The sequence below is a fragment of the Coptis chinensis genome, chromosome 5 (assembly GCF_015680905.1).
Source record: "Coptis chinensis isolate HL-2020 chromosome 5, ASM1568090v1, whole genome shotgun sequence".
NCBI lineage: Eukaryota > Viridiplantae > Streptophyta > Magnoliopsida > Ranunculales > Ranunculaceae > Coptis > Coptis chinensis.
The window spans coordinates 24,999,219-25,017,636 of NC_141460.1; the positions used below are offsets into that span (position 1 = coordinate 24,999,219).

The 18,418-nt window shown below is 36.1% G+C and overlaps 1 protein-coding gene and 1 long non-coding RNA gene across 6 annotated transcripts; both read right to left on the minus strand.

Annotated features, from left to right (window-relative positions):
* Nucleotides 1–4,213: 4,213 nt before the first annotated feature.
* LOC147497166 (cyclin-like protein) lies at nt 4,214–13,230 on the minus strand. 4 transcript variants are annotated; one of them, XM_086559847.1, is made up of 13 exons: nt 12,860–13,229; nt 12,721–12,769; nt 12,048–12,515; nt 9,248–9,331; nt 8,973–9,169; nt 8,711–8,893; nt 8,421–8,621; nt 8,068–8,142; nt 7,928–7,994; nt 6,718–7,816; nt 6,581–6,637; nt 4,838–4,912; nt 4,214–4,649 (listed from the first exon to the last, which is right to left on the minus strand). In XM_086559847.1, exons 1-13 carry the CDS (start codon nt 13,160–13,162, stop codon nt 4,607–4,609), a joined length of 2,901 nt encoding a protein of 966 aa, XP_086415973.1. In that variant the 5' UTR covers nt 13,163–13,229; the 3' UTR covers nt 4,214–4,606. The 4 variants fall into 4 exon arrangements, with proteins under 4 accessions (XP_086415973.1, XP_086415971.1, XP_086415972.1 ...); XM_086559845.1 differs by having other exon boundaries at nt 8,973–9,331; nt 12,860–13,230; XM_086559846.1 differs by having other exon boundaries at nt 8,973–9,331; nt 12,048–12,494.
* A 2,211-nt stretch (nt 13,231–15,441) lies between these two features.
* LOC147497167 (uncharacterized) lies at nt 15,442–18,120 on the minus strand. 2 transcript variants are annotated; one of them, XR_015195042.1, is made up of 5 exons: nt 17,494–18,120; nt 16,777–16,852; nt 16,584–16,644; nt 16,327–16,451; nt 15,442–15,983 (listed from the first exon to the last, which is right to left on the minus strand). It is a non-coding gene; the product is annotated as an uncharacterized LOC147497167 (long non-coding RNA). The 2 variants fall into 2 exon arrangements; XR_015195041.1 differs by lacking the exon at nt 17,494–18,120 and having other exon boundaries at nt 16,777–17,428.
* Between the last annotated feature and the right edge of the window lie 298 nt (nt 18,121–18,418).

Here is an 18,418-nt window from a genome sequence, read left to right on the forward strand (position 1 = left end):
AAATTTGTTTTCTCGCTAGAAAAAAGTGCCCAGCATTACTAACAGTTACATCCGTTAGAAATGATAAATTTAAGTGGGCTATCAACTGTTGGATATCCGTTATAAAGAATTATAGTAACGGATATAACCGTTACGAAAATTATTATAAGTAACGATTGTATCCGTTACTAAATTTGGCCTAAGTGACAGTAACGCCCCAGAACTAACGGATATAACCGTTAGTAAAAATATAAATAACGGATATGGCCATTGGTAAACACTTTTTTTGGTGTAGTGAATACTATCATAAAATTATAATACTAAAAATTTAAAACTTACTTGTAAAAGAGGGGTGAAGCCACAATATTGACCATCTGGACTCGGCACGCTTGATCCAACGCGTAAATCAAATATCCAAACATAGCACCACCCCAATCATACTGATGCATGTATTCTAACCAAACCAAATACTCTATCCAACCTAATCTCAGTGAACTATCACCCGTGGGGAAGAAACATTGCGTGATTAAGTAAAAATAGAATGCTCGCAAATATCTATCCCGATCTGTACCTGTCGAGCACCAACCTTCGTCACTCTCTTTCATCTTCTTCATGAACTCATTCACAAAAAAGGAGGGTTTGATACCCCCTTTAGCCCAATGCTCTGACCTTATATTCGGCCAACTTTGCTGTGTATAATCAAAAGTCGTAAACCAACCTTCTCCAAACGTAACGGGCTTTCTCGCCTTGTGAAAAGTGGAAAGTGTGAGTTATGTCCCACCACCGCTCGATCAAAGCGTATATCAAACCACGGTCGGCGTTTTGATAACCACATAGAAACAATGACCCAAACGGAGATTGTAAAATTTCATTTCTTATGCTTTCAAAACAATCTCCTTTGTCAAGCATTATCTTTCACCAATTGTTCACGGATGCCCAACAACACTGCAATTTCATCTCCTCCCTCACTCCCTAAACATTTATTCAAAACACTTCATTAAAATTAAAGAAAATACAAATTATGATGTTAAAGAAATCAAATTTAACGATCAAATGCTTACCATATTTACACGATGAGATATGTGAGTTTTCAGGTTTCTAGCCAATGTAGCATGTGTTAGTGGATCGACTGGGTCCGGAAATTGAATTACTGGAGGGTTTTGCAAATTATAGACTTCGTTTTCATCCTCATCGACGTTTAGCGCTGACGTCGACTCTTGTGTCAATCTAGTAACTGATTTTCAACCGAAAAATCGTTTACCCTTATTATTCATTTTGCGTGGCACCTGTAATCCAATCAACAATATCCTCTTTATAACTTCAATTTAAACAAAACGCACAATTTCAAACTAACATTCTAATATCAATTCCAACATTCTAATTCAATCACAATTCAATTCAATTCAATTCTAAAATCAACATTCAATTCAATTCTAAAATCAAATTTGCAATTCTAATTCAATTTAATTCAATTCTAAAATCAATTCAATTCTAAATTCAATTCAATTCAATTCAATCACAATTCTAATTCAATCACAATTCAATTCTAAAATCAACATTCAATTCAATTCTAAAATCCCTTTAACCTCAATATTCTAACATTTAAACATTCAATTAACATTTTTCAAATTGAATTTCAATAGGAGAGAGTGAAACTTATGAGTATTGAGCACAAAAACGGAGATTGAGGAATGAAGGAGTGAGGAGAGAAGAAGAGTTTCTCGAGTTTATTTTTGGTAGTGAGAGGAGATTGAGAATAGATTCGTGCGTTATAGCGTCTGGAGTGTACAGATGGCAAAGTTTATGTTGTATGTTGCAATTTAACTCTGTCGTCCGTATTCCAAACTTAACAGCTGCTAAAAGTTTCCATTGGACTGGTTTTTCAAATTTCGGCCGCCAAATTTGGCTAGGACTGCTAAAGGGCCAATATGGCACCTTTTAGCAGCCCATTATAACTGCTCCCTATTGGACTTGCTCTTAGCGTTGCTAGAAAGAAGTGGACGACTTATGAGATGGAGTTGTATGTTGTGTATCAAGCACTTAAGCATTGGGAATACTACCCGATTCATCAAGAGTTTATTCTTTTCACCGATCACCAAGCGTTGAAAAACATCAAAAACAGTACCAACTCTAACCGCATGCATCAAAGATGGGTTGACTACTACATCGAGCACTTCACTTTCACTATCAAAGTAATCAAACATAAGTTTGGGCAACACAATAAAGTAGCCGATGCACTCAATCGTAGGGCTTCTTTGTTGGTTACAATGAAAACAGAAGTGGTTGGTTTCAACTATTTGAAGGATCTTTATGCTAAAGTCGAAGACTTTAGTCAAATTTGGGATAAAGTTACTAAAGGCAATTCTGGAATTGCTGATTTTCATCTCCAAGCTAGAGGGGTTCCTTTTCAAAGGAAACCAACTGTATACCAATGAGCTCTCTTCGGGAACACATCATTAGAGATTTGCATGGTGGTGATCTTAGTGGACATATGGACAGAGACAAGAGCATTGTCTTAGTTGAAGAGAGGTATTATTGGCCTCAAGTGAAGAGGGATGTGAACCGATTTGTGCAAAGATGCTACACTTGCCAATCTGCAAAAGGAACTTCAAACAACACCGGCCTCTCTACTCCACTTCCAAATTCCAGATGGCCCTTGGGTGGACATTTCCATGGATTTTGTGCTAGGCCTTGAAAGGACTCAACGGGGTATGGATTCAATATATGTGGTGGTTGATAGATTTTCTAAAATGGCTCATTTCATCCGCTCCAAAAAGACTTTAGATGCTTCCCATGTTGCACACTTGTTCTTCAAAGAGATTGTGCATTTACATGGTGTTCCAAAGTCTATTGTTTCTGAGATACCAAGTTTTTTAGCCATTTTTGGCAATCGTTATGGAAGAGGTTTGACACCAATCTGAAGTATAGTACTACCTGCCATCCCCAAACAGATGGGCAAATTGAGGTAGTGAATAGGACTTTGGGGAATTTATTACGGTCGATATCAGGAGGGAAACCCAAACAGTGGGACTTAGCACTTGCTCAGGCTGAATTCACTTACAACAATGTTGTTAACCGCTCTACAGGCGAGTCACCGTTACAAATTGTGTATACTTCAGTACCACAACATGTTATTGATTTGGTTCCTTTACTTAAAATTCCTGGCCAAAGTGTTCATGCTGATCATATGGTTTAGAAGATTGTACAACTTCATGAAGAAGTGAAAGCAAGTCTGAACAGGGCTAATGCGAAGTATAAGGCCAAGAGCAAGTCCAATGGTGGGGGGGTGGGGGCTATATGGGATGCTAAAGACAAATATAACATTCCAACCACAAAAATGTCATTCCAATGGAGTTGCTAAAAAAGTCTTAAATTTGAAATGAGTCAAAAACCCAACCAAAGTTAAAAGCAGTTGCTATAATAAGTTCAGGAGATGGACAGTATAGTTTCTGCCGTCCGTGTGTTAAATTTCGACAAACGGCAGAAACTGTGCCGTCCGTCCAAAAAAAATTCAATGTAAATTACAAAATAATAGATGGATGGCAGAAACTATGCCGTCAGTATCATTTAGCGCTTCAAAACATAAAACACAATTGGACTGGTTTTTTTATTTTGGGGTGCCAAATTTGGCTATGCAAGCTAAAAAGCCTATGTGACACCTTTTAGTAGCCCAATTTAATAGCTCTCCATTGGACTTGTTCTAACGCAGACAAACATCAAAGGTTGAATACTTTTGAGGTAGGTGACTTAGTCATGGTTCATCTACGAAAAAAAAAGTTTTCCAGTGGGTACGTACAACGAGCTCAAAGGTAAGAAGATTGGTCCAGCTCCTATTCTTAGAAAGCTCAACAACAATACATATGTTGTTGATCTCCCAGCTGAGTTATCCATTTCTAACAGTTTCAATGTCAAAGACCTCTACCGTTACCATTGAAGTGACCAACTGTTAGTCCGTTACCATTGAAACGACCAGATTCTTCATTCAATTGACTCGAGGGCAAGTCCTTCTAAAGATAGGGAGACTGATGTAGGATAAAGACTGAATTCAGGCAGAATCCAATTATCAGCAGACTAATTTCTAATAGATTTCAGTTATGGGGAGTTATTATTAGTAGGAATTATCTACTTTTAGAATGCAATCTTTAATAGACTGCCAAGTGTCCCTAGTAAGTTATTTATGTGAATTAGTGTCTTATATATAAAGACACTCTCATTACAATGAATTTTAATACAATTATCAATAAAATTCCAAAAACTTGTATTATTTGTTTTTGATATTTCAAGAGTGTTCCTTGTGGATTCAAAGACAACAATCAAATTGTAAAACATGATCTACAATTCAACACATCCGCTACGCCATTACACTAAAGTAAGCATTACAGTTTTTTTTTGCACCCCCTTTTTTTGTACTAGTACACTGTTTCAAAGAGCAAACAAAAAATCTTGAACCAAATAATGGTGCCCAACCATATCAAGGACGAATCCTTTTCCCTTGCCAACTTCCAAGAATGTATCTCATCAAAACAAAAGGCAGAGTCCTTTTGGTGGCCACCACAACAATATCCACCATTCCCGATTCTTTGTCATGTCAGATAATTGAAATACAACAAAAGATTTACTTCTAAAATCATCTCCGACGGTGAACAGGTGAGTTGGACCTCGACCTTCCCCTGCAATTTGATAGAGCATCTTTCAATATGAAGTTTTGCTTCTATAATATGAAGATACAATAAACATACAAGTGAAAAAAATGCCTTCACCTGGAATGCAATTGTGTGTTATAAATATTATGCATGCGTATAGCTCAACATATGTCAACAAAGTTATGATCATAAAACCAGAGAGTGGGACGACATACCTTTTGCTCTCTATAGAGGAATAAGGAGAATTCCTTCGATGCGAATGCTTGCTATGAGGAGACCGCGAAATTTGTCTATAAATAACATCCATCATACTAATCCCGTAAGTTAAAATAGCCTTTTAACTAACAGAATAACTCAGCCATTTATAAAGTCAGCACTGGACAAAACTATCTTGTTAACACATCATTATGCTCTAAACGAGATAAAATATAAAAATTAGCATTCACCAAGTACAAAAAAGATTGATTGTATAATTTCTACAAGTCTTTATCATCACAAAACGGAAATTGCAGATGAAGAATATCTCTGGCCAGAGCAAGATTACCAATGGGTAAAATCCCCAAACAAAAATACTACTTATTTTGCATATCTTCTTTTTTCTTTTTCTTTTTCTTTTTAAATGAAGATGATTATTTTAGGGAATATTGGCATCAAGAAAGACGGCATAGACCACAGGAACTACAACTTCAACCAGCTCAATGGAATTGGACCTCCGGTTTATGTGAAATAACCACATTGTGATCTATATTACAAAATCAACGTATTGCGACATCAAATCACCAAACAACAAGAAGAACTGTGCTATCCACAACACCTTGATAACACAGGACAAAAAGTATGGTCCAACAAACTTTGACACAAGCACATAACTATCTCATAATCTAGTTACAACAGAGCAATTACCAACTAATTAAAAAGGTAAAACATATTTAAGAGATTTATTTAGGCTACAGCAGTTCTGCTGAGACGTAGTTTTCCTCAAGCTACCAATCAACAGAAAATGTTCTTGAGCTTGTCCACAAAATGTCTTTGCCCTATATATTGGCCGTAGCACTTATATTGAGGGTATATGAGTATTCAATCTACACAGCTAATTCCACAGAAACCTTTACTGTGTCAATCAAGTATAGAAGTGCTGAAAGCGCTTACTGCAGAGTTCACGATCACTACCACATATGATATTCCATATTTGAAGACGGGAATTCCAAGAAACTTCTATCTGCTTGAACTCTTTTTGATATGAGTAACAAGCAAATAAATAATAAAAGCATCTCTTTCGCTAAGAGATGCTGCAATTCTTTTAGAAACATCTGCAACTTTGTTACAAAATTGTAAATACGAGAGATGCAAATTGAAAGAAAAGAAAAGAAGGGATCTGATTCATGAGCATGAATACTAAATTAGTATACGCTTATTTTATTAAATTAGTAATAGGTTAATACCATTGGTTTCCTATTTTGTATTAGACCTAGGATAATTAGTGAGGTTTCTATTTTGGAGTTCAAGTAGAATTAAGAATATGGTTTATTATATAAAGGCATCTAGGTCGTCATTGTTAGAGGGATTTTATTGAATATTATTTTTATGACAATTGTTCTTCTTGTTAAACGTTTAAACCCTAGTTTTAGGTGTTTATTTCATTAAATATGTTTATCGATTGTTGAAGCTTCCACCAACAAGATACATCAGAATCAACCTAAAAATATTTTTGTTCTATGACGTTAAGAACATGAGAATAATATATTTTTATATTGTGTCATACCCACAAGAAAATTATGTTGAAACATTTTAAGAGAAACACGTAAACAATTGTCAATTGCCGCAAGAGAAAGTAATGTACATCCATAAATATGAGCATCCATACTTCTTAACTAAAGCTATTGGTTCCAATATCTCAGCATATATTCAAGTCAGTGATCATGCAGAAGGATAACAAACCGTAACACATAAAAACGCACCTTCTCCTAGACCTGGTAGATGATGGTGACAAGCTGCGCTTTCTTGAATGCTTCTTCCTACAGTACAAAGGCGAATATCAAACAACTAGATGACTAAAGAATGAAAGGTAACAACGTCAGAGATTGAAGATGCAAACCTTAGCCTTGAATCATCAGAATCTTCATCACTTGAATCACGGGTATTTCTAACCCTTCCACCCACTGAAGGAGAATGCCTTCTCTTGCTAGAATCTCTCATTCGTTGATGTCTCAATCTATCTTCTTTCTCATCTTTCTCCCGTGATCTTTTTTGGCTCCTTTCACCGGTGGCACCATCCTTTTTCACCTTCTCAGATTCAGTTTTTTCATCCTTACTGCGGAAGTTTTTTCTGGAATCAGAACCCTTTACCTTTTCTCCAGGCGTAGTGCCTTCATCTTTCACTCTCCCCTTACCATTTCTATCATCTGATATTTCCTTTTTTGCATGCCTTTCGTCTCTCCTAGTTTCACTGTAACCAGTAAGTTTTGAATCTGACTTTAAACTACAACTTTCAGCCTCTTGATTGGATTCTTTACGGGAAGAATTCCTAATTTCTTGTTCCTCAGTCTTATCTGACTTGCTTCGAATATTGCTTACTTGAGAAACATCTGTCAGTGACTCCGCAACATCTTGTGGCAAGTCAGGTTTGATTGGGGTTCTTCCTCCCACAACATCCCGTAACTTCAAACCATCCGTTGCCACCAAACTTGCACAATAAGCGGTAACACTATCTTCTCTACTTGGAGTAACCCCTTTGTGGAGTATTGAAATGTTATCTATTTCAAAGTTCATGGGTTTGTCTGACTCATTACTTGTCAATAACTTTCCCATGACACGGGAATTACTAAAAGGCTTGGTTAGGATATTCTTATCCTGATAGGTATTTATAATTGTTCCACTCGGCCCTTTTATTTCTGCCCGTGAACCTCCATTCACATTCACCTGGGGCATTTCTACCAAAAGGTTATTGCTTACTGGTGGAGCATCCGTTTTCCTTGTGATTGACCTACTAGAGCTTTGAGTTTCATCGTAATCATCATCATCAGAGGCATAACTTCCAAGACCCAATACATCTCCACCTGGGTTAAATGGAGACTTTACAATAGCATCATCTTTAGTTTCAGCTTCAATTAGAATCCTTGAAGAAGCCTTTGCTGCTGGTGTTGTCGGTGGAGACTGTGATGAAGTGTGGTTTGGTGGAGAAATGCTGTGATCAACTGGACCGAAGTAAAATCATATCATCAAAAGTAGTTTAGGCGTTAAACTAATCCATGGAAGATATGATGCTTCACATGTTCCAAATAACGCTTAACTGAGAGAAAACATACCTTCAACAGCCAAATCATCTTCATTGAGAACTTTGGTAGCAATTTCATCAAAGAGCTCATCAGTTACCTGTTTCAGGATATAAATTAAGTAACATAATACTAAAAGCAAGCTAGCATTGCTGTTAAATACAAGTGATGACCTTTAGTAGAACTTCAGTTAGAACACGTTTTATCTCCTGGTTGACTGCAGCTGTGTGAGCTGCTTCTATATCGTCCTGCATGAAGGAAAATAAGATATATACTATTTATCCATGCAAAAATATATGAAGGCTCTGTCTTCCTTTCTTTTTTATTGTACACGATATGAAGTGCAGAATAACAAGATTTATCCCACGAGATCCGCAGGATTTACTGTTGGTAAATCAAAACCTTATTCTCACACACACACACACACACACACACACACACATAAAGGACCTATCGTTGACAAACCAAAACCTTATTCTCATACACACACACACACACACATATAAGAAATTTGGGAAATAGAAACCTCATCGTCCTCCTCATCATCAGAGGATCTAGAAGAATCAATACTTTTGTTTTCTGCTGGACCACGTTTTACAGAGGATCTCTCAGAATTGTCATCTTCAGTAGGATTACTAGGATCCTCTTCAAGATTCTCCTGAGAAGAGCTTCCAATAACAGCTTTCTTCTTAATTATTTCCTCTCTAAGCCAGTTAGGAACTGATGCCTGAAGTTTGCCCAGACAGTACAAAAGCCGATGAGAATACATAATTTAATTAATTTCCAATAAACTGGAAAGTAAAGAAGTAAGTTTACCTTTTTCGGCCTATCAGAAACACTATTAATCCCATTTGTGTCTCCAGGAAAGGATGCTAAGGGATGATGTACTGTTCCAGCATTTACGCCAAAGGCCACACCACCCGCTGAGAAATCATGCCGAAAATTAGGTCCAGAAATCTGTCCAAACACTGGGACAGGTGGGACAAAGGAAGGATCAAACTGCAAATGAAGCAAAACCTCAGCATCTTTAAAATCAGACAACAGAAATGAGACTAACTATACATATAATGAAACAGACCTGATACCCCCTTGCAGGCACAATCGGAGTTAGAGCAGAATTAGAGGGCACTGCTGTAACGTGGTCGACATATCCTACAGGTGCTGCTGGATCAGGATGCATGTAGCTGGACTGTGGATGCTGATCATGTGATTGATGGTTATGACTAAAACCAGGGGTAAACTTTAAGGGTTGATCACTCATGTCAGGTAGAGGATCTGCAGCTCCAGAACCAAATGTAAAGTAAGGTTCCTCAGAAACATATTGACCAGAAGCGGAGAGTGTGGGTTGCATACGCTGTTGTGCTTCCTCGACTGCAGTAATGGGCAAAGATGATTGTGTCTCCGCTATTCCATCTTGACTCCTACTTTCTCCTTTACCTGTCGTTAGAAATAAAAGTAAAACAGCTAATAGGACAACTAGCAACAGAAGTCTGAGGCAACAAATAAAAACCAATCTCCAGGTCCTATTCAGACTTCTTTCATCTTTTTTATCTATACACAGAAGCTTTGGACAAAAGCAGTTGTGTAGATCCTTTAATATTTTAATAACAATTTTAAACTATATTAAAAAAAAGAGGCGGGGGGAGACTAATTTAAAATTCTAAAGGCATGTGTACTGCAAGCACATTACATGCGTGCCAGACCACAGCTTGATCGAAGCATGTAACCCAAGTTTTTCCACTCGCTGGAGAATTGATAGAGACTGACACAAGCCCAGGAAATACTTAGTTATACTACGGAGTACAAGCTAAAGGAAGAAGGAAGGTGTACCTTTACTAAGCAACCAAGTTAAGCTTAGTTATATCCCCTTACCCAGCCAGGTGTTTAAGAACCAAAGCAAGTATAATCAAAATGAAGGTTGGGCCCACACAAGTACCGGGAAACACCATTAACTCTAAATTCGTTGTATTTACTAGGAATGACTAATACAGATGAAGGTTGGGCCCACAGTACTTAGCATTATTCACCGCACATTATTTCCTTTTAGTTTCAAAATTTGCTAATTAACAGATAGAAACCTAAAGAGTTCATGTCCCATATTTCGAGCCTCCGGTACTTGTCAAATAGCCAGAGATGTATCAATAAATTTTATTTACTTACACACTTTTTCGAGAATCCTTCTTAACATAAGCACGACATTTTATTCACATATACCAATCAACAAAAAATAATTATCTTGTTCATAAATACAGGAAATTACTATTAAGCTCCAGTAACGGGAAAAAAAATTAATATTAGCTCTTACCACTACACTTTGCTGAAACTTGCGGGTGAAAGTTACTAGAGAAGGATAAACAACATACTGTAAGTGGTAGTCAAATGACATACTTTGAACTTTTGTATTATTTGTTTCGTGATGGATTAAAGGATGGTTCATGGTCTCTTTGTAAGTCAGTCAGATATCACACCTGAGGTACATTGATATTCTAGGCACAAAACAATTGATAACAATATGACTGTTTATGTATGTACAGTTGTACACTATCAATATATATACATGGAAATTATTTACTTGTCACGTCCAGTGTACGTGTATCCTAGTTTTCAACATTCGTTGTAACACCATGTTGATATTGTGTCATATGATCCTCATATATGTTATGTGCTTCATATAATCAAACTTTTTAAGATTTTCATTCTCAGCTGGAATACCTGACAAAGAGACCTTGCCAACCGTGTGGGGCTGCTCCTTTGGCAGGAAACACATGTTAAATCTGTTAACAACACTACATGAATGGGCCAAGGTGATTTTTAATATCAAGGACGTGTTATTTTGATAGGTTCAAGCAGTGTGAAAATTTGAAATATATACCATTTCAAGGATGTAGATAGGTAAAAAAATAGCAGCTAGTGCAACAAAAAACCAACAAGTATTTGTTATTGGGCTTGGAGAGACTTGTTTTACCCCTACCAGTTCCTTGCTAAAAGGAAAGATTGAATTCACGACTTCCCCTTTCTAATGGAATCTTATTTTACCAATAAAAATTAGCGGCTTCTTTTTACGTTGTCTTTTCAGTTCCTTTTCTTGTGTGGAAACTGCTAATATTTGAAAGGCTAAACCAAGTTTAATATAATGAAACTGATGACATTCCATAGAACTCCTCAAAAGACCATGATGATACCTTGTTCTATTTGACTTTCTTCATACTCTGCTTTGCAATGGTATCACAGAGATACATACAAACACTCAAACAGACTATCTAGCCAATCCAATTTCCAGAAATACTAAAGCGCTAAACACGCAATTGTCTCAACAAATTATAACTTAAGATCTTATCTGTGACGGCCAGCACACACACCTCCCTTTCATTATTAAAGCCAATTGCTCCAAAAAAAAGGCAAACGAGCATGAAAGAGGAAAGATTAGAAAATGCTGGTCCTTAATATTGGTACTTAACCCTTCTACAGTTCTACGTATCTCTTTTCTTCATATATAAACCATCTCTAACAAAGTTCTATGAAATGAGAAAAGCATGTCAACTACTTAGTTATTTAAAAAATCATCATATGCTCCAGTTATTCTAATTCTAGGATAGTCAGTGGATATTGCAGTCACTCTATCCCAATTGCTGAGTTTTATATGTAACGAAAGATATGCTGCCATGAAATAGTCAGATGATGAATCGCGACTTTAGTACTTCCAAACACAAAAGTGCTGTCTCGGAAGGTATGACGAGTCTCTAGATATTCATATTTAGTACGTCATCCATGTTAAACTGGCACTCTCATTATCAGCGAATAGATTAGCACAATGCCTGAATAAGGTGGTCATCTTTTAGTAAAAGAGCTTTTATGCCACTGCATGCCCCGAAACAATAATAGATGCCGAGATGCATTAAGAGTCTTTACAATTGTCGAAATTTCAGAGAGAAAGTAGCATACAAGTGAACCAACAGATAGTCCATTGAACCGATGGGACAGAATACATGTCCCATTCTGAAGACACCACAATCAGATTGGTTGCCTAAATTATAAGGCAGCTAGGAATAACATGTTATAAACAAGATATGATCTATAAGCATAAGCACATCCAATAGCAGAACTTCTTGGGCACAAGCTTCACATGAATTCAAATGCTAAAGTAAAGCATTACCTGGAGCAGAAGAATAACTATAAGGTACCTCCTGCTGATAAATGGATGAGTTCGTTAAAATATTTGCTTGATGAAGATAAGGACTTGGATCTGGAGCCAGAGCTCCATCTCTACTGGTGTAAGACACCTGCAAATCTGAAGGATAATACAAAGATGGGCCAGAGCTGAAGGACAAGGACTCTTGCTGATGATTTGCTGGTACCATGTATGGATCTCCCATGAACTGCTGGTGGCTAGATGCAGGAAGTGGTTGTTGCTGTATATTAGCATAATGAGGATCGACAGTTTGTTGATACTGACCATGAAAATCATGATTGTGCTCTTCCGGTCTGCCTATCTGAGTACTCTGTGATTGCTGATGCTGACTGTCCCCAGCAGATTTAGCTGCTGCCCATGCTCTGGCCTTTGCAGCCCAATCCAGCTCATTGATATTGGGTTCCATTCGATCTGCAACATGTTTAATTGTTCCTAATGTAGTCAGTCAAGAGCAAACAAGGGAGCAAACAGTCAAGTGTCTCATCCATCCAGCACTTATGCTAGAGTTACATCTCATGGCGAGCCAATCATTGCAAAGCAGAAAATGTAATTAGAAGAGAAACAAAAAGAACATTAATAGCCAAATTTCGTTCAGAATAACGTTGAATAAAATTTGGTAAATACTAATTACACTAACCTGGATGAGGCCAAACATTTTGTTGAGCCCAATTTGGATTTCCCCACGTCTACATGTATTCATAAAATAAAAAAATGGGTAAGCATATCAAATTACAAAAAAATGATTTATGTGAGGAGGTTAAATAAAATAATAATACCTGGTGAGGAGGAGGAGGAGGTTGGGAATAAAGAGATTGTTGAGGATAAGATTGAGGAGGAGGAGGAGGAGGAGGAGGCGGGTAGTAATGATTTTGGGGTTGTGTAGGATAAGGGGGTGGCTGAGGTGTAGGATAAGAAGAGTGATTGTGTTGGTATTGAAACTGGTTATTATTATTATTATTATTATTAGGAGGGTACCAATTTGCTGGTGGCGGTCGAGGTGGTGCTACTTGTTGTTGTTGAAGGTCGGACATGTAGGATTGTGGTGGTCTCATGTATGTGTGTTGTGGGGGTGCGTCCATGGTTTCTTTCTTCCGTCCCGTTGGGAAATTTGGATGAGCGAGCAGAGTTTTGTTTAAGAGTTAAGACAAGCCAATTACCGAGGACCTGGAAGGATTAGTAAAAGGCCAATAATGCGGGCCAACGGGCCATCAGATACGCTTGTTGTATTGGGCCTCCCTCAATTAAATACGTGTATTTAACTGTATTCAATGGATTTCATGGGCCAGTTCCGGTTTGGTTTTTACTGGTTTCGGATTCGATTCTATTTTTAGCGGATCCTATCGGGTTTGATTCTTTCGGTTTTTTTCTTATACTAAGAAAATTCAAAACCATACCTATTTAGTATACTGCTATGCAGTGGGGACATGAGCGGAGAGGGAGGAGTGGAGAGGGGAGAGGGGAGAGAGAGAGAGACGAAGAGAAGATATGAGGAATGAGGACTGAGGACAGACAAACAGAAACCAACCAAATGACCTTTTGTCCACATACCCCCTCGGCCCAGAATGTTCGCTCTGCTCATTTGATTAATTAAGTCAGTTATGGTTCGGGTTTTGATTTCTTCTCGGGTTATACATTATTATTACTAAAATTAGGTTTTTAATTACGTAACCGATATAAAAGTTAGTTTTTAGTGCGACAATAGCACTTGCCATGGTCCTCAAGTTATTTTGGGGCGTAAGATTTTTAATATAGTCAAACTCCTAAAGTCGCACTAAAAACGGAAAATATAGTCAAACTCCTAAAGCCTGAGCATCGCATAGGTCTTCAATTTGCCAGAAATTTTAGCAGGTTGTCATGGAATACCAAATAGTCAAATTTTTAACTATTGCAGTAGTCTTGTTGTGTTTTTTTTTTTTTCCAAATTTACCTAGAAATTTAAGATCCTATATTCACTTTTTGAACATCAACTATCATTGAAGAACTCAGTCGCAGAAAAAGTGCCTAAAGGGACAATGGAAGACAAAAAAATGAATGTATTGTTAATTTCATCAAGATGTATTGGTTTTAATTCAAGTTGTAGTCTTCTTAATTTGAAGTTGTGAGTTGGCTTAAAATACTGCGTATGGTAGCAAAAACACACTTATTATAGCTTAGAACAATGAGAATTGTTAGCGTCCTACCTCATTGGAGGCAGTGCTGCCAGTTCATCCATTATATCCTTACACATGCATGCTTGATATTATATTCTTACACATGCATGTTTTATATCACCATATTTTTTGAGGAAAAATAACACAAAAAAGGACTAAACGTTATTTGAATGTGATAGAAAAGAACTAAACCTCACTCATTCAAATGTCCCAAGGTGATCAAAGATTATCCTCACTCATTCAAATGTCCCAAGGTGATCAAAGATTATCCTCACGCATTCAAATGTCCCTAAGTTGATATTATCTTAAACCTTATTTTTAAACAAGTTGATATTATCCTAACCTTTTTTAATTAACCATAATTAATAATGATAAAAACAAAATATGATATTATCCAAAAAAAAAAAAACTAAACTTTATCTAATAATGATAATAAACTAAACTGTTTTTCTTTTCTTTTGTTTATTTATATTTTTTATTTTGAAGAACACTAAATATATATTGAAAATCTAACTAGTTTCAAAACACTAATAGTTCAACAAATACGGGTTAAGGAGCGAGAGAGATCTACTAAACAAGGACTACAATCTGAGCCAAGAGTTTTCCAGGTGGTGCAACTGGGGGGGGGGGTCGCAGGTCTCGTTTCGGCAGCTTTTGACTGGCTTCCTTCGTGGCTTGACGAAGTTGTCTTTAACCTAGAGTGATACTTGAAATCATCAAGAAAACGGATTAGTAAGATTCAACAGTAAAGAAATTTTGAAAATAAGAAAAAACAAGTTGAAAAGTATGAAGAAAAGAGAAAGTTACTCCCCTTTTGATTCATCCTTCTTCTCATATCATCAGATCAATGACGGCGATGCCATTTGACGTATAATTAGTTGTTTGTATTGGGTTGAAGTTATTCATCTTAGATCTTTGAAAAGAGAAAATGTGATAGAGAAGAACTAAACCTTTTTTTCTTAACCTTTCATTTGTTCTTAGTAAGCGTTTGGAGTATGAAGATGTAGGTTTTGAAGATTAAAACATGAAAAATTTGTTTGGTTAAGTGTAAAACATGTATATCTTGATATATAAAAGTAGCTTGGTTAGCAAATTATACTCATTTGATTGATTCAAATGAGTATAACCAACTTTGGTGGGTTGAATGAATGATTAAGAAGTTGTTTTGAAGAACTATTTTGATGAAAGACAAGATTAAACACTTTGAATAGAAAAAAAAACTAACTTGATTCACTAAAATTTGAAGCTTTAAAACAATGAAAATGGAAACCAATAATAATAAAACTAAATAAAAACAATTAACTAGTTATTATCTCCACTCCTACTAGAGTTTAGCTATTAGTTAACTAACTTCCTTATTTTGTAGGCATCTCTACATTTATATATGTGTAGAGATGTACAAATTTGCTCCTAACATATCTTATCCATCAAGTAACCTAATCTAAAACCTTCTTGTGCCTTCTAAACTTGAGTGGATAGAACCAAACCTTTTGGGCCCAAGCCCATATCTTTGGGAATTTTAGCCTTTAGTCTTTTGAAGCTTTGATGCTTAGCCATTGTCTTCAAAAGGGTTGAGCCCTTGGTCCTTTAAACCTGGAGTATTTCCTGAGTTTTTGAGTTTTTAGACTCTTGAGTTGACTTTGACCTTAACCGTTGACTTTTTGACACTTTTTCTCAGTTGTCCCATAAAATCCTTTTTTGGCTCTAGAACACGTCTTTTGAAGAATTTGGTAAAAAATAGGCTTGTATCCTGAAAAGGCAATAAGAATATAAGTTTTATATATTATTGATCATATAATTTGACTAAATTAAAACATTATAAGAAAATAAAAACGCATATTTGAAGACTGATCAGTTAGTTTAAAGTCCATGGGTGATTATGTGTCCATGAGATCCATCGGCAGATTACAACCCACACAAATTTCACCAATAAATTCGTCCAAAGAAGTAAATCCATTTCAATGACTCAATCAATCTTGTTAAAAGTTCCTATCAGTCCTTGCATACATTCTAATTCATACTTATAACTACTAAACTAGTGAAAATAAACAAATACCCTCTTTTAAGTAATTTACACAAGAATGAGAGCTTACCTTACTCACAACAATGTCAAAGATTTGACATTGGGCATCCTTTTAATAACGTTGTATGTCTGCATAGTTACTTTGCTCCTCACTTTTGTATCAACTAACTATATCCACATAAATTGCAGCATTGACTACGACATTGGGTATCCAACAAAAGAACATGATTCATAAAAAATAAACCAGATCCTCAAATTCTCGCAACCAAAAGGAATTGAAGAAAAGATGATAGAAAAAAGAAATGACGGAAATTTTAAAACACTAACCTGATGCGAAAAGTACGGTGAAAGTGTTGATCTTTACAAAGGGAAAGCAAACCAATTCAAACTACAATAATTCATTCTATTTAGATTTACAGAGTTCAAATCAATTAAAAGTGTCAAGGCTACATACTAAAGATTGAAAAGATAACTACCGTGTACCTTGTACTTATATATATATATAAAAAAACTACCGTACCTTGTGCTAACTACTTCATCTGTGTATCCTTTTTGCACGAGTCCCGCCACCAGAAAATAACCTCAAAGCATTCAAACTTTCACAAAGAGACTTAGATAAATTCCATAATATATGAACAGGTTCTGTTCACCCAATTTTTAGTAGGAAGAACTAGATCTGGAAGGTTTATTTAAAACTAAAAATGGAACTTTTAAGAATGAGGCGTAATTAGATGCAAGAAACAGTAAGTCCTAAACTTTAAATAATGGCATTAGTCAATCCGTGAAACATAAAGAATGGCATTAAAATAACTTGCAATTGTCAAACTCTAGCTTGTTGACTAATGTATGTACATGAACCCAAATAAAAATGATCAAATTCGATACTTCTCTAAGTAAGTAGTACTAATATATTACAAATAGCACTAAATTGTTAGATTCAATTTAAGCCTCTGATATAACCAGACTCACCAGCTAAGCATTTTATCGAACGTCTACTGCCTAAAAAATAGAATCCTCAGACATTACAATAATTTCAAACAACTACATAAAATCAACCACTTTACAGAGATATAATAATCATTTTACATATGCATTAAGGAACAACCGACTTTTGTGAAACTAAACTTTCCATAAACATACCAAATTTTTAATCAAAACATTCAAATTAGGAATAACCAGATTTGGATTTAAAAACTGGAAAGCCTAATTCAGGGGAAGTAAAGAGAAACGATGATACCTGACCGTCAATTGCAAGGTGCTCATGATCTAATTGAAATGAATCGGTGTTGATGTCGCAAGTGCGTTCGAAGTAGAGAAGTTCATCAATCCTTGCTGCTCCATCGTTCAATGTTCATATCACATAATCGAACCTTCAATAGTACCAAACCCAAGCAATGACAGATTTCCTTACATAAAAAACTAAGAAAAGTATTACTTAAAAATAAATATAAGAAAATAATATAAAGATAAGAAAAGATGGGGAGAATATGGAGATAGAGGAGTTATTTTGTCTCTGCAGAATTAATTGCTCTGAAGTAATTGCAAGATTACTACTTCCCTTCTCCATTTGCAATAACCCTAGTCGTCAATTGAAAAAATTCAAAAGAAAGATTTTTTTTGTTAAAGATAAAGATAAAATTGTAACAATTGAAGATGGGGTTTTTTAAGTAGGAGAAGATGAGTACAGATAGGAGTTTTTTTTTGGAAATGAGATGAAGGAATTTTTTATGGGGCGGTGATTGGAGGTGGTGGAAAGAGAGTAAATCGTGGTGGTGATTGGAGGTGGTGGGGTGATTGGAGGGGGCGGAAAAGGGTTTGGATGAGAGAGAATATCAGACGTGGTGGTGAAGAGAGTTTGTCACGTGTGGTTTCTTAATTTTGAAAAGGCTAAAAAAAAAGAAGTGCCCAAAAAATTGGGATTTTCATTTGAGTCGAACCTAAAATTGGGTGTTGAAGTTGCGGCAATACCACAATAGCAGTGACCCAAAAACCAAATCAATTTTTTGGTAACTGTTAGAAATTAAACCGATTTGGAGTAAACACCACACTAACATAATATGTAGATTGAATAAAAGAGAGAGAGAGAGAGAATTCTTATTTCTTTTCAGATCAAACTAAATGGGAGGAGGTGGTTACCTTTATATACAACTAGGTAACCTCCT

Excerpts from the sequence above, each read along its gene's own strand:
- LOC147497166 (XM_086559845.1), bottom strand. The coding sequence starts at position 13,162 with ATGGACGCACCCCCACAACACACATACATGAGACCACCACAATCCTAC. Across the intron at positions 12,770-12,859 it reads CTCCTCCTCCTCCTCACCAG|ACGTGGGGAAATCCAAATTG; the intron begins GTATTATTATTT and ends GAATACATGTAG. Across the intron at positions 4,650-4,837 it reads TCCTCTATAGAGAGCAAAAG|GGGAAGGTCGAGGTCCAACT; the intron begins GTATGTCGTCCC and ends ATCAAATTGCAG.